At 55.8% G+C, this 14,009-nt stretch overlaps 1 protein-coding gene across 2 annotated transcripts; it reads left to right on the top strand.

The window, feature by feature from the left end:
- Positions 1-532: 532 nt before the first annotated feature.
- On the top strand, positions 533-11,652 carry PTGS1 (prostaglandin-endoperoxide synthase 1). 2 transcript variants are annotated; one of them, XM_064170885.1, is made up of 11 exons: positions 533-688; positions 5,716-5,832; positions 5,991-6,131; positions 6,859-7,002; positions 7,420-7,601; positions 7,693-7,776; positions 8,067-8,313; positions 8,853-9,139; positions 9,859-10,006; positions 10,328-10,703; positions 10,781-10,863. In XM_064170885.1, the coding sequence occupies exons 1-10, from the start codon at positions 565-567 to the stop codon at positions 10,681-10,683; spliced, it is 1,830 nt and encodes a 609-aa protein (XP_064026955.1). In that variant the 5' UTR covers positions 533-564; the 3' UTR covers positions 10,684-10,703; positions 10,781-10,863. The 2 variants fall into 2 exon arrangements, with proteins under 2 accessions (XP_064026955.1, XP_064026956.1); XM_064170886.1 differs by lacking the exon at positions 10,328-10,703 and having other exon boundaries at positions 10,781-11,652.
- Positions 11,653-14,009: the final 2,357 nt, after the last annotated feature.

Here is a 14,009-nt window from a genome sequence, read left to right as displayed (position 1 = left end):
GCCTGGGCAGCCTCCCGCAGTGGGTCAGAGGGATTTGAGCTGGGCCCACAGCCCATAGCCACGTTTTTGGACTGGTGCTGCTGCCTGAGGTGTAACAGGGTATCCGAGGGCATGGAGACTCAGACAGGGAGCTTATGGCTTAGGGAATGGACATTACTTGGGGACACGAGGACCAGGGTGTGATCATGGGGTGCTGGTGGATGCAGGGACGAGGGCATGGGGGTGCTGGAGAAAGTGAGAAACAGAGCATGGGCACAGGGATGCAGGGGCACATGGGGACCAGAAGATGGCTATGGAGATGCTCGGGGAGGTGGAAACGGAGAGAGGCACGGGAGGACCTGGGGATAGATTCCTGGGGGACTTAGGACTCAGGACACGGCCGGGGATACAACGGTGGCCACGGGGGGCCCCGGGAGGGGTGCGTGGGCCGGATCAGCCTTCCTCTGCGGGCCGGGCTCTTGGAGGCGGCCCTGTCCCGTCGGGGGCGGGGGGAGGCTCGGTGGGGCGGAGGCGGCGGGGCCGGGCCAGAGACGGCGGCGGGACGCGGCGGAGCTGCCTCTCGCCATGGGCTGTTGGTGCCGGGCCCGTGACCCGCCGGCCGCAAGGCTGTGCCTGGCCGGACTGCGGATGCTACTCGCCCACGCCTTGCTGCTGTCCACCGCCGGGAGCACCGCGAGTGACGCCTCCGGTATGCGGGGCGGGGGCTGGCACCGGGAGGGAGAGTACTGGCGCGGGATTCGGTGCTGGCAGGAGTGGCGACACCCCGCACCGGAGGGACCTGGGGAGCGAGGTGGGACCTGGCCCCGGGTGGGCGGACCTGGTCCCAGAGGTGCACCTCTCGGAGGCGCAGGGGTCGCGGAACGGTCGTCGGGAGAGGTCGGACGTTTACTCCAGCGTTGCGGGAGAGGTCTGCACTCCCGGGAGTCTTTAAGGTAGAATCGTGCCCACTACACTGGGATGGTCCTCTCCCTGTCGCTGCCCGGACCTGGCTGCAGCGCCCGGGGCAGAGGACCGGGCAGAGGCAGCGGGAGCCCCGAGGACACTGCCTGGGATAGAGTCCCAGAAGCTGCAAGGTTAGTTCCGTCACGCCTGGCCAGAGAGCAAAATCACCCATGAAAACCAAACTTCCCTGGTTCCTCCTGCTTGGCCACACCGGGACCGCACGCAGGAGCTGTCAGTGGCTCAAGTGTGGCTGCATGACAGAGCTGGGCCCTTGCCAAGACCAGCGCCATCCCAAGAGGCCCTGGTTAAGATGAGACCAAGGCCAGCCCAGAGTGGATCCACCACTGGACTAAGGAGCAGCACCGAGCTGGGACAGGGCTCCTGAAAAGAAACAGGAGCAATATCCTTGAAAGCTGGCAGCCAAGGCCCTTGCCTGCTCTCCCCAAACACATACCAGGTGAAACTGCAATTTAGGGGTGAGGGTGGAGGGCTGGGAGCAGCAGGGATGGTTCCAGTGGCCTGAGCCATCCTTTCATTTCCATGTCTACATGCCACAACAGTTCACCACATGCTGGCACAGCCATGGTGGTCTCAGGCTGCCTGTATACCAAGAGATGCCAAGGAGTAACCCTGCTTATGGCAGGCATCCACAGAGCATGTTGTGAAATAAAACCACATCTCAAATCCCATCAGGTCCATTCCTAGGCTCTCCACTGCAGTTTTCTCCAGGTCCTTAATGTGGCATTGACTCCAGTCCCTCTTCCATAAAATTACCTCCTTCCCTGCAAGAAAAATGCTGTAGCCCTTTTCAGGTTTTACAGCTCCTCACTAAAGTTACACTCTCAGCAAACCCAGCCCAGGCATGTGGGCTGCATCCCTTGATGGGGCTCTAGTCACCTGTGGTGCAGAGTGTTGATGGTGACCCCACCTTCAGCAGCCTGCCCAGGCTGTAGGAGGTGATGTGCCCAAACCCAAGGGCCCCCAGAATGTGCACATGGCTAGCAGATAACTCTCCACCGCAGGAGAAGTAGGACTATGGGAGAAGTGACCTGAAGTGAGCAGGGTGCAAACTGGCAGGAGGTGGCAGATCCATGTGCCAGGGACAGCAGGGTTGGGTTACCCCAGCATGGCCAAGCCACTCTGTAAATCTCTTGAGTTTCCTAGTCTCAGGCTATGGGGACAGACCAGGAGCAACAGGAGAGAGCACTGCAGGAGAGCCAATGCTGAGAAGCCAGTGGGCACCCTGCTGTGGGACTCACTGGACTCATCTGCACTAAAGCAGGGACCCCATGGGATGGATCTGGCTGTGGTAGGGACAGGCAAGGGACAGGCTCTGCATGGTCTCCCTCCCAGTTCTGCCATTTTCTGGTATGGGTCACATCTCCCTGAGAAGCTCCTACTGGGCGTTGAGGACAGCCAAGAGCATCATCATGTGTCTTTCTGAGCACAGGAGAGGGCCTGGAAGCTTAGTGGGGACCCACATGCCCAAAGCAGCTGGGACAGATCCACACTGGGATGGTGCAGGCATGACCAACCTCTGGAGCTGGCTGCTGCATGCCAAGATCAAAGCAAATTTCACTGTGCGTGGGAAAATAAAAGGATACCTGGGATACACATGAAAGGACAACTCTCTTTCAAGCCTCAATTAAGGAAGGAGATATCTGATTGAGGAATTGTTCCCTGAGGTGCTGTCAGCAGAGCAGCTGGGCTCCTGAGAGGAGGAACACTGCACTGGGAGGACCACAGCTCTAATCTGGACCACAGTCCTAATCTAGCCCTTGGATCTGCTCTCAAGCACCAAATAACAGGATGTTGGGCTGAGACTGGTATCTCCTGCACACTCTGCTGCTTGGAGCAGTTCTACTCGACTCCTTGCTGACTGCACCTTGGCTCTGAACTGTGATGTTTACTCTCTGTAGACTTTTCCTCTAGCTGCGGTTGGAGCCAAGCTGGTCCCATGGTGTTTCTATGTTTTCCCCTGCAGATATTGCCCTTGGCTGCTGGCTTGCCTTCAGGGGTGTAGTTCTGTACAAGTGTTATAGCAAAATAAACCTGACCATCCTCTTCATTGCCATTCCAAAGCTCTGGCAAATGGGAGGTCCGGCAGGCTCAAGCTCTAGCCATAGGGCAGGCCAGGCACAGACCCCACTGAGACAAGGACCTCCGGCAGAGCCACTTTCGATTCCTGCCTGTTACCACAGCCTGTGGTCAAACCCTTCCTCTCAGCACAGCCCCTCTGCAGTGGGGCTCATGGAGCTTCCTCCCAGGCTGCATGGGGGAGCCTGCTGCCACACCAAGAGCCCTGAGGGTGCATCACACCGTCCAGCCAGCCCGGCTGTCCGCAGCCGCTCATCCTTGGGGCAGCCTGGCTCAGGTGCACAGAGGAGGATCACTGAGTCCCACGTGGTGAACAGCTGCAGCCCTGGCAGGCTGCTCTTGCTCATGGTGCCGCCAGAAGTGGTTGCAGATGACAATCTGGCTGCGCTGACTGCTGCGAACAGCTCCTGGACCCGAAGAAGCCTCCCTGAATCAGAAAAACAAGTGCGTGAGCCTTTCATCGTCTTCAAAGCCCGTGGCCGTGGAGCTGTGGCCCATGGAGCAATCCCGGCTCCAGCCTGGCCATGATTCACCCCAGGTTGCTTTGGCTGCGGTTTGCAGAGCGGATGTTGTCCCCAAAATCTGGCATTTTTCAGCGGTGACGGAGCGTGTCCACCGCTCTGCCCCCACGGGGGGGCCGGGCACGGCGGCTGGCAGCAGCTCTCCCCGTACCTGCAGCCATCCTGGCAGGGCCGGCGCAGGATTCCTGGCTGGGGTGGGGAGAGACACAGAGGCACTGCGGGAGGGAGGCTCCAGAAGGACATGAGGGGGTTGCCGTTGCAGGCCAGGACTTGCTTCGTCCCCCTCCCACCCTTTTTGCTGGAACATGCCACTCCCACCTCACCTCTGGGACCCTGCGGCGCTGACACCGCTGTGAACCGTGGGATGAGGCAGCTAGGGCAGACCTTGGAGGAGTGCTCAGCTGCAACAAGCCACTGAGCTCTGCACCGGGGAGATCCCTGGCAAAGTGAACACCTCCTGACCCCCCTCCAGGGAGATGGCGCAGGGCATGACGTGCCATGCTAGACCTGGTGGCACAGAGCACCCTCCTGGCCTTGTGGCTGCGGTGCCCGCACCAGCCTGACATTCCCCTGGTTGCAGTGGGCACAGCGTGGGGCTGCTCTGCTGGGCATTTGCGAGACTTGCAGCAGAGCTGAGTGCAGAGCTGGAGGTGCAGGCAGAACCCAGAGGATGCAGCAGCTGTGCTGAAACACAGCCCCCTTCACGAAATTCCTGTCTTGCAAAAAAACAAACGGGTGGTCTGACCTCAATTTGTCTGAGATAAATAAGAACCTGCCTGCTGCTTCCTGTCTGGATACATGAAAAGATGGGAGACAAAAGGGAGTCTGACGGAAGAGCTGGGGGTTGAATGTATCTTTGCAAGCCACTTCGCATGATGTGAGAGATTTGGGGTCACAGGGATAAATGCAGCAGGGTCAGAACTGCTAGCCAAGCCCCTGGCTCCTGGGAAGCTCCTGCCCTGGGTCTGTGGCTAGCTGGGAGTCTGAGCAGCTCTGCAGAATTAGCTTTATTTTTCAAAGATGTTAATTTTTAGCTGCCATTTCCTAGGGAAAAAATGTGTTTTCTATTCTGTGTGCCTGTCCCTCCACCCCAGTGCTGGAACCTCTTCCCACATTCTAGAAGAATTTGAACCAGGTCCTTCAGGGTCCATGTGCATCAACCGACGGACCCAGGAGACATTACTTTGTTAGCCACAACACTGAGCACAAAAGGACCCTTGGTCCTTCTGGTGCTGCCCATTCCCATACCCACGACCAGTGGTACCAGAGCTGAGCACTGTGTTGCACCCCTGTCTCTGTGGGTCCCAGTGGGCCTGGGGACCACGCTGTGCTAATGTACACCGAGCCCCTCAATCAGGTGTGCTCCAGGAGATCTCGTCTCTTGGTACTTCTGTCCTCCTGGCACATAGGTTCCACCCTGGGTCTGTGGGGACCACCCAGCTTGGTGGCAGCACTGCTCCCAGCTCCCTCTGTCCCACGGGATCCCCTGCCGCCGTCCTGGATGGGCGGGAAGGGATCCTTATCTCACTCCTGCAGGCTGGGGCACCAAGGTAGCAAAGGAAGGGGCTGGGTAGAAGCTGGGGGAACAAGCCTGGGGTCAGCCCTTCTCATCCGCTTGGCACAGTGAGGGCGGGGGAGCTGCTTGCCAAAGCAAACTTCAGCCCTGACAGTTGCCATTAATAATAACACCAGCATTGTGCCTGCTCTGCTTTATCCTGGCGGGACTCCGGGGGCACAGCAGCTCCTGTGTGTGAAGCCACAGCCTCAGCCTTGCAGGACACCACTGTGACATGGCCCCACAGTGGCATATGGCACCAGATGGGGCACAGCAACAGCCTGAGCTGAGACTGGGGCTTGCACACTCGTGGATGTGTGGTCATGGGATGCAGACAGTTCCTTTGGCAATTCCAGGTGTTTCAGGCACTGTTAACTTCTGCAAGAAAGGTGACAGTGTGCCTGGACAGGTTGCCCAGGAAGGTGGTGAAGTCATCACCCCCGGAGGTATTAAAAAAACCCATGTAGACATGGCCCTTCAGGGCATGGCTTGGTGGGCATGGTGGTGTGGGTAGATAGTTGGGCTTGATGATCTTAGAGGTCTTTTCCAACCTTAGTGATTCTGTGGTTCTATGATGGTGACTTCTCGTTCTTCCTGCAGTGAATCCCTGTTGCTATTTCCCCTGCCAGCACCAAGGAGTCTGTGTGAGAGTTGGCCTGGAGGGGTACGAGTGTGACTGTACACGGACAGGATACTTCGGGGACAACTGCACCGCCCGTAAGTCCCTCTAGCCCAGAGGACCTCTGGCACTGGTGGGTCCCTGGGCAACAAACTGCCTGCAGCTCTTCTTCTCACCAGCAGCAGTGTGGGAGGGCCAGGGTCATGAGTGGGTTTCGTTAGCAAGGTAAGCACTTTGCCTGGTCTGTCTTCCCCAGCTGAATTCTGGACACGCCTCCACGACTTGCTGAAGCCCAGTCCTGCCTTCTACCATTTTGTTCTGACCAATTTCAAGTGGTTGTGGGACATTATCAACAGCACCTTCATCCGGGACACACTCATGAGGCTCGTGCTCACAGGTGAGGTGTTGGAGCAGACCTTGGAGTGCAGCAGGACTTGGGATGCCCTGGGTAGCAGCAGAGGTGTGAGTGGGGGTATCACAGTTGCCATGATGCTGAGAAAATCCCTTGGGCATGGTGGGCACCAGGTTTGAGTCACCTCACCAAGAGACCCAGGGAGCTTGTCATCCCATCTCCCTCTCAGAGCAGGCTTCCCAGCCTGGCAGCAGCAGGGTAGAGGAGGTGGTCAGGCTAGACCATCCCTGTGTCCCCAGCTGTGTGTCCTCAGCCACGCTCTGGGCCAACAGCCAGCTGGAAAACATGAGCGGCTCGCAGCACACCGCTCTGCCCGGGCCTAAGAGATCTTCAGCAGCTGCACAGAAAGCAGCCTATGGAAGTATGGTCCTTGTTACTCATGTCCCCACATTCATCACTTTGCATAAATATTTAGGTTCCAGCCCTTGGAGCCGCAGCGACATGTTTGCAAGGCTCCGGCTGTTGGTTTCACCATTTCTGTGTGGTTGTCATCTCATCTATCATCCAAGAATCCACTTGGCACATTAGTGTGAGCCCTCCTCTCCTGGGAGGAGCTGTAGAACTCGGTCTGTCTGCATGCCTCCAGTGCCTGTACCTTTCTAGTTTTTGGGATGGCAGAGGTCTAGCAGCACTGGGTGAGCAGGGGCTAAGGGCAGAGTCCATGGGGTGATGCCCTGGACCACACAGTGGTGACCTCCATCTCTTCTTTCAGTTCGTGCCAATCTCATCCCCAGCCCCCCCACCTTTAACTCTGACTATGGCTACATCAGCTGGGAGGGTTATGCCAACGTTAGCTACTTCACCCGCGTCCTCCCGCCCGTGCCGGACAACTGCCCCACGCCCATGGGAACCAAAGGTACGTGGCTGGCCTGGGAGGACCTGCACTATGTGGTGCTGGGAATGGGGCTGAGTCACCAGAGCAGCACTCTGAGTCTGCTTCTGGTTCAATATCAGTGTTTTCTACCCATGCCTGAGCTTTTGCTGCCATGGGCACAAATGCAAGGCACCACTGCAGTGTCACGTGCTGCTGCTGTCCTGCCCAAGCTGGCCCCATGGGCAGGAGAAGCTTGATGGGATCTAAAACACTGCTGAAACAGCTCAGGTTGAGCTGCTGAGACATGCCATGGCCTGTGTAGGAGGGCTGTAAGGTGTCTGTGCAGACAAATCAGTGCCTGGTGCTGTCACAGCAATGCTCACCTACAGCCCCACTGCTAGCACTGGTACCCAGCTGGGTCAGCATGGGGCAGCTTCCCTTAATCTCCATCCTTCACAGGGAAGCCGCAGCTCCCTGACCCCCAGCTCCTGGCAGAGAGGTTCTTACTGCGGCAGGAGTTCAAGGCTGATCCCCGAGGCACCAACCTGATGTTTGCCTTCTTCGCTCAGCACTTCACCCACCAGTTCTTCAAGACGTCTGGGAAGATGGGCCGTGGCTTTACCAAGGCGCTGGGGCATGGGGTGAGTGAGACACGGGGGCGCGCAGGGAGGGAGGAGGAGACCGGGACATGCTTGGCCTCTCAGAGCAGCCTTGACACTGCTTTCGTGGCAGGTGGATCTCGGGCACGTGTATGGGGACAACCTGCAGCGGCAGCACCAGCTGCGCCTCTTCAGAGATGGGAAGCTGAAATTCCAGGTACCGCTGGGTACGCCACAGCTGTTTGAAGCCCAAGGTTGTCTGGCAGCTCACAGGACACCCCAGCCCTGATGCTCTGTGTGGCTGGTGGCCAGAGGGACAATTTTCGGGGTGTAGCTGTTCAAATGGCAGCAGCCATTCTGCAGTCAGGGCTCTTTGAGGGTGTTCCTGTCCTTGCACTGCCTGCAGGAGATGACCTGTGGTGCCAGCAGGTTGTCAGGTACCAGCTGGGCAGGCTTTCACTGGGGTAGTTTTCTCACCTTCTGCCATCCTGTTCTTCTCTCTCCGAGGTGGTGGATGGAGAGGTGTACCCTCCCACAGTCGCTGATGCTCCAGTTCACATGATCTATCCATCTGCCACCCCCAAGGAGAAGCAGCTGGCAATGGGACAGGAAGTGTTTGGGCTGCTGCCAGGGCTCTCCATGTATGCCACGCTCTGGCTGCGTGAGCACAACCGCGTGTGTGACATCCTGAAACAGGAGCATCCCACCTGGAGTGACGAGCAGCTCTTCCAGACAGCTCGTCTCATCCTCATTGGTAAGGACCAGAGGTGCTGCAGGGCACTGGCACAGTGCAGTCCTGTGACCCACCTCCCTGGGCAAGCCCCAAGGACTTGGATGTTGGTTGGTCTCAGTTGGAGGGTGGTGGCCAGGCTGCCTATAGAGGCTGGAGGAGTTTCTCTGCAGTGCTTGTGATCCCTATAGCAAAAATCTGCTTTGGTCCATCAAAAAAATAATTTAGAATAATTTTGTCCTAATTTTGAATTATTTCACTTTGATTTTAATTATAAATTTAGCATAATCTCATGAAAAGTGATTTTTTACCAAAATACAGATCACCACATTATCTCCAAGAAGCACATCAAGGTCACCTTCCTCAGGAACCGTTTCAGTTTTGGCAGACTGAGCTCTGCTGGTGAAATAATCATTCAGTGCAGTGACCACTCAGCTCAACGAGCCTTTAGTCAGAACGGACTCAGGTGGTGGATGGGTGGAGCGATGCAGTGCTGTAGCACACTGAGGTACAGATCTGCTAGCTCCTGCTGCTGCCAGCTGCTTCTCTCACCTTCTGCCCAGGGGAGACCATTAAGATTGTCATTGAAGACTATGTCCAGCACCTCAGTGGGTACTACCTGAGCCTCAAGTTTGACCCTGAGCTGCTATTTGGGAAGCAGTTCCAGTACCGGAATCGCATCGCTGTGGAGTTCAACCAGCTCTATCACTGGCACGGGCTGATGCCTGACTCCTTCATCATCCAGGAGAAAGAGTACAGCTATGAGCAGTTCCTCTACAACACCTCCATGCTCCTGGACTATGGTGTGGAGGCACTGGTGGAATCCTTTTCCAAGCAGATTGCAGGAAGGGTAAGGTCCTGCTCTTCCCATCCAGCCAGTGCCGGGGCTGTAAGACTCCAGGAGGAGTGCTGGTGGTACTGTGAAGGCAGTGCCCTTAGCAGTAAGGGGCATCCCTGCTCAGCAGTCTTCTATGCAGCCCAGCACCCGATGGGCATGTCATGAGTCCTCCTCACAAGCACCATAGCAAGGCTGGGCCTTGTCCGCCCTGCTGACTCTGTAGTCACCATCATGGTGTCACCAGGAGCCTGCAGTAAACTGGGATCTCCTGACCCAGAGTGGGCAAGCAGCCTGCAGAGTAGCCTGGGTGTGGAGCAGCTTGCCTGGCACTGTTCTTTGCTGCCATCACATGGATGCTTTCTTCCAAGCGCTTACATCCACCTTTCTGACCCTTTGTTTGTGCAGAGCAGCCAAGCTGAGGCAGACAGCCACTGCTCTTTGGGTTCTCCCTGTGATCCCAAACCCCCACAGTCTCTCTTCTCTCTGCAGGCCAGTGGCTCCTCCTGCACAATTCCTTGACCTGCCCTGGGTCCTGGACTGATTCTAGCCTAGGCTGCTCTACATCTGGCTCTTAGCATAGTCCAGTGATTTCCTCTCTTCTGGCTACTGCAACAACATGTTGGTCTCCATGACATTGTGCCCAAGACACATACTTCAGTGGCTCCCCTGTAGCAGATGCTGGTGCTGCCTTGTGCCTTATGTATGCTCCTCTTTGTGTTCTCACCTTCCAGATTGGTGGGGGACAAAACATCAATGCAAATGTCTTGAAAGTGGCCATTGGGGTCATCAAGGAATCGAGGCAGCTGAGGCTGCAGCCATTCAATGAGTATCGGAAGAGGTTTGGCATGGAGCCCTACAAGTCGTTTCAGGAGCTAACAGGTAGGGCTGCACAACAGCTCTCTGGGCTTCATCAGGGCAGTGCAGAGGCTCTGTGCCCACAGCTGGGGTGTGAGACCATAACTCCCTTGCTGCTGGGTTCACCCAGCCTTGCCTGGTTGTGAACTTTGCATCAAGGCAGACAGGGCTGGTGCCTTGGCTGCAGGGGTCCTTCCTCCCATGAAGCTGGATGCCTGGTCCAGAGTACAGTGCCTGGCCTGGGAGCTGGGCTTCCTACTGCCTGGTTCATAGGACCTGACAGCAAGGCCAGTCCTTGTTGGGGTAATTCCCTTGCTAAAACACGCTGGTGTTCACTTGATTCAGGAGAGGAAGAGAAGGCGGCAGAGCTGGAAGAGCTGTATGGAGACATTGATGCTCTGGAGTTTTATCCAGGCTTGCTACTTGAGAAGCCCCAACCCAATGGTATTTTTGGGGAAAGCATGGTGGAGATTGGAGCTCCGTTTTCCCTGAAAGGGCTTTTTGGAAACCCCATCTGCTCCCCAGAGTACTGGAAACCCAGTACATTTGGTGGAGCAACTGGCTTTGAGATAGTGAAGACAGCCTCACTCGAGAAGCTTGTGTGCCTCAACGTGAAGAAGTGCCCGTATGTGGCATTTCATGTGCCAGATGCTGTGGAGACTGGCAGCCCTTGGGATGGTGGACCATCTACTGAGCTCTAGCATCAGGACAGCCTCCCCAGGTAGAGACCGTCCTTGCCCAGCCGTCAGCTGAGCTGAGTTCCTGGCCTGACACTGAATATCCTGTTCCTTTCTGCAGGGAGCAGCGAGGACTTGGGGACCTGCCCACCCCTGCGCTGGTCAGGAGCAGGACAGAAGACGATCCCATTCTGGGTGTCCTTCACACCAGCCCACGAGGAGAGGCCGGTATCAACTCTGTGAGAAGCTTGAGTGCTGCAGGAGTGCGGCTGCCACCACTGTCCTCAGCAGACCCAATTCTCTTGCTAGTGACTGTCTTGCACTAAGCCAGCTTTGGGGTTCTTGAGGGGACACACATCCACCTCCCTGGAATGCTCTGCACTCACCTGTTCTTTATTACCCTCCACTCCCTGCTGCTTTCCAGCGCCAGACCATCAGCCACCCCACTTCCACAGGACTTTCCAGCTCAGCACAGTGGATGAGCAGTGGATGAGCTTGCAGCAGGAACCTGTACTGATATGCTCCTCCTGCAGCTGCTCAAGACCATCCATCCCAGCCTGCCTAGTGCATGGACGTGGCTGAGACACAGCCAAGAAGGAGGAACCAAAGCAATGTCTCCGTATGAGGAGACATGGGGAGAAGCTTCAGATCACACTTCCCAGACCTCCTCCATCTCCAACCTGCTGTCTTGGCCCTCTGTGTACCATCAGCTGCTCACAATGGGCTGCTCAGAGCAAGATGCTGCTTCCATGCAAACACAGCAATGAAGACCCTTCTGTCTTAATTTCTTCCCTGCATTAATAGCTCAGCAAAAGGCATCCCCAAGGGCCTGCTTCTGTCCTGCTCCAGAAACGCATGCAGATGTCAGCTCTTACTGACATGATGACACGGTCAGTGGCAGTGGCTGTCACAGCCTTGGTCCCCATCACATCCCAGTTCACCATCAGGAAAGCAGCTGTTTCAAAAAATAAATGATTTTTACAACTCCTCTCATTTTTTCCCAGCCAGTTTCCAAGCTTTGTTTCACCAGCACCAGACCCTGCAAGAAGGCAACATGCTCAGGAGGCAGCAGGAGCTGGGGGAAAGAAGTCCCTGGAGTGTTGCTGTAAGGCTGGTGATCCGGCTGCAGCACAGCTGGGCCATGCAGCTGGAGCAGGCTGTGCTCAGTGGCAGTGCACTGTGTCACTGCCGACCACATCAGAAGAAATAAATGGAGTGTCCTTCCTCCTTAGGAGATGCTTTGGTGGGGCCCATCCTTAGGACATGGTTTGGTGGGATTTGAGCTATGCTGCCCTCCAGCCACCACCACTCTACAGCCCTGCACTGTCTTCTGATGTTAATAACAGAGCTTCCACCCAACATTGTGTGTTTCTGTCACATAAAACCTCTCCACACCTGAACCTTGCTGGACAGGTATTTTGTAGGCATGAAATGAAGAGCAGACAGCTGCAGTTTGCTCCTGTGCTGAGCCAGAGGAGGGGACGATTCCTGGGCTCCTGCTCTGTCCCAGCAGGACTTCCACCTGGCATGGTGACTTCATACTATTGAGGCCTTGGGGGCTGCGCTCTTCCTGGCCAGACTCTCATGGACTTTGCCACTCTGAACCCCTGAGCAGTGCTGGCTGCTCCTCTGCTCATCTCGCAGGACCACAGGAGTCAAGAAGAGAACCAGGACAAGGAGCGCAGGTCCAGGGTGCTGGCCCCAAACCTCCATACTCTCTGATGTCATTCCCTGAGAAGACAGGGCATGTGGGGCAAGGGATATTGGCCATTTGGAGAGGGAACAACTCTCCTGTCATGTCCCACCTTCTGCCCTAGAAGTTTCAATCATTTCTGGTTGCATGAGCTGACATGTTTTTTTATACCTGATCAACCAAGTATGTCACAATCTAAACTCCTCAAGAGGGGGTTGTGAGGCACTTCTGGGCAGTATTAAAACCAGTTACAGGGAGGTGTTACAGGAATTTTAAACTAGGGAGATTTAAAGAGCTTGTGCCTTGGCAAAGACACATTAGGAGGATGTCATAGCAAGAGAACATCTGCAAGCAGTGACTCCTAAGGCAAAATCCTTACTTGCTCTCTTTAATCCTTTGGAAAAGAAGGTTTTACCAGGATATCATCTGGATTTTTGTTTCCCAACATTATACAAGGAGGTAGAGAGGCAGACCCAATCTATGGGGGCACAGTGGGCAAGTTTGCCTGCTGTGTGGCTCACCTGGGCTGCCCCAGCCCTGCCCCGTCATCCTGTCCACATTAAGACCCCAGTTTACTGCCCCTGTGCAGCACACAGCAGTGTAGCTAAAGACAATAGGAGACATGGTCCTCTCCTGTCTGACAGTTCCCTTTCCCCAGCTTTCCCCTCCAGATGGAGCCAGCGCACCTAGGTACCAAACTGACCAGTACCTGCCACAGCTTGTTACATGGCAGTGTGTGTGGGGGGTCTCTCACCCAGGGTCTGCCCTGCCACCAGATGTAGCCTGTGCTGTGACCACGCCCCTCATTGCACTTCCCTTGCTCAGACAGCAAAGCAACGCTCAAAACAAGGCAGACAGCAGCAAATGGAGAGCAAAGACAGTCTAAAGACCAGCAGCGTGCCTCCAATCCATGTTAGGATCCATGCAATCCATGCCTGCAGCCGGAGCACACTTGGGCTGCCCTTGCCCTGCACTGAGCTGCTCCAGCTCAGAGCATCCTTCACCATCTGGCTGCAGGCACAAGCTCAGCTCATTTCAGTTAGACCACAAACATCCTGCTGTTGTTTGTAGATATCAAAGGCTGACAGCACTGGTTTGGTACCAGCTGATAAGTGGGTGAGAATCCATTAGGGACACAGCTGCCTAGATGCTCCCTGCCACCGAGGAAAGGCTCACCAGGATCCGGCTCAGCTGAGCCAACATTAGCAAACTTGACTTCTCTTTCAGTTGTGCCACCAGTTCCCGCACAGCACAGTCCAGGACTCTTGCACTCATCCTGCCGCCAGCAAGACAAGCTTTGGAATTGTTCCTTTGCAGGACCAACATGTATTAATCCTAGGCACAGCATCCAACATGCTACTGAAACCTCCTGGTGGCACACATGGAGCTTCCCCCAGTCCAGCACTGCCAAGCCCTCCAATCCTCTTTCCTAGCCTTTCAGCCATGGCAGTTTGTAGAAATTACTCCCATGCGTGCCAGCTTGTCCATCACAAAGCACAGCTACATTCAACATGGAAGACAAGAATTTGCATCTAAATGTGGTGTTCAGTCTGGTGTATCCACCACCATCATCCAACCAAAGCAAGGGTTCCCAGCACTCCCCACCACTACCATCTCTGGGGACAGTACAGAGGTGAGTGCTACCAGATGTACCCTC

Source organism: Pogoniulus pusillus, chromosome 35 (assembly GCF_015220805.1).
Source record: "Pogoniulus pusillus isolate bPogPus1 chromosome 35, bPogPus1.pri, whole genome shotgun sequence".
In the NCBI taxonomy this organism is placed as follows: Eukaryota; Metazoa; Chordata; class Aves; order Piciformes; family Lybiidae; genus Pogoniulus; species Pogoniulus pusillus.
Note: the sequence above shows the minus strand (reverse complement) of the source record. Positions and strands in the feature narration are given on the sequence as shown.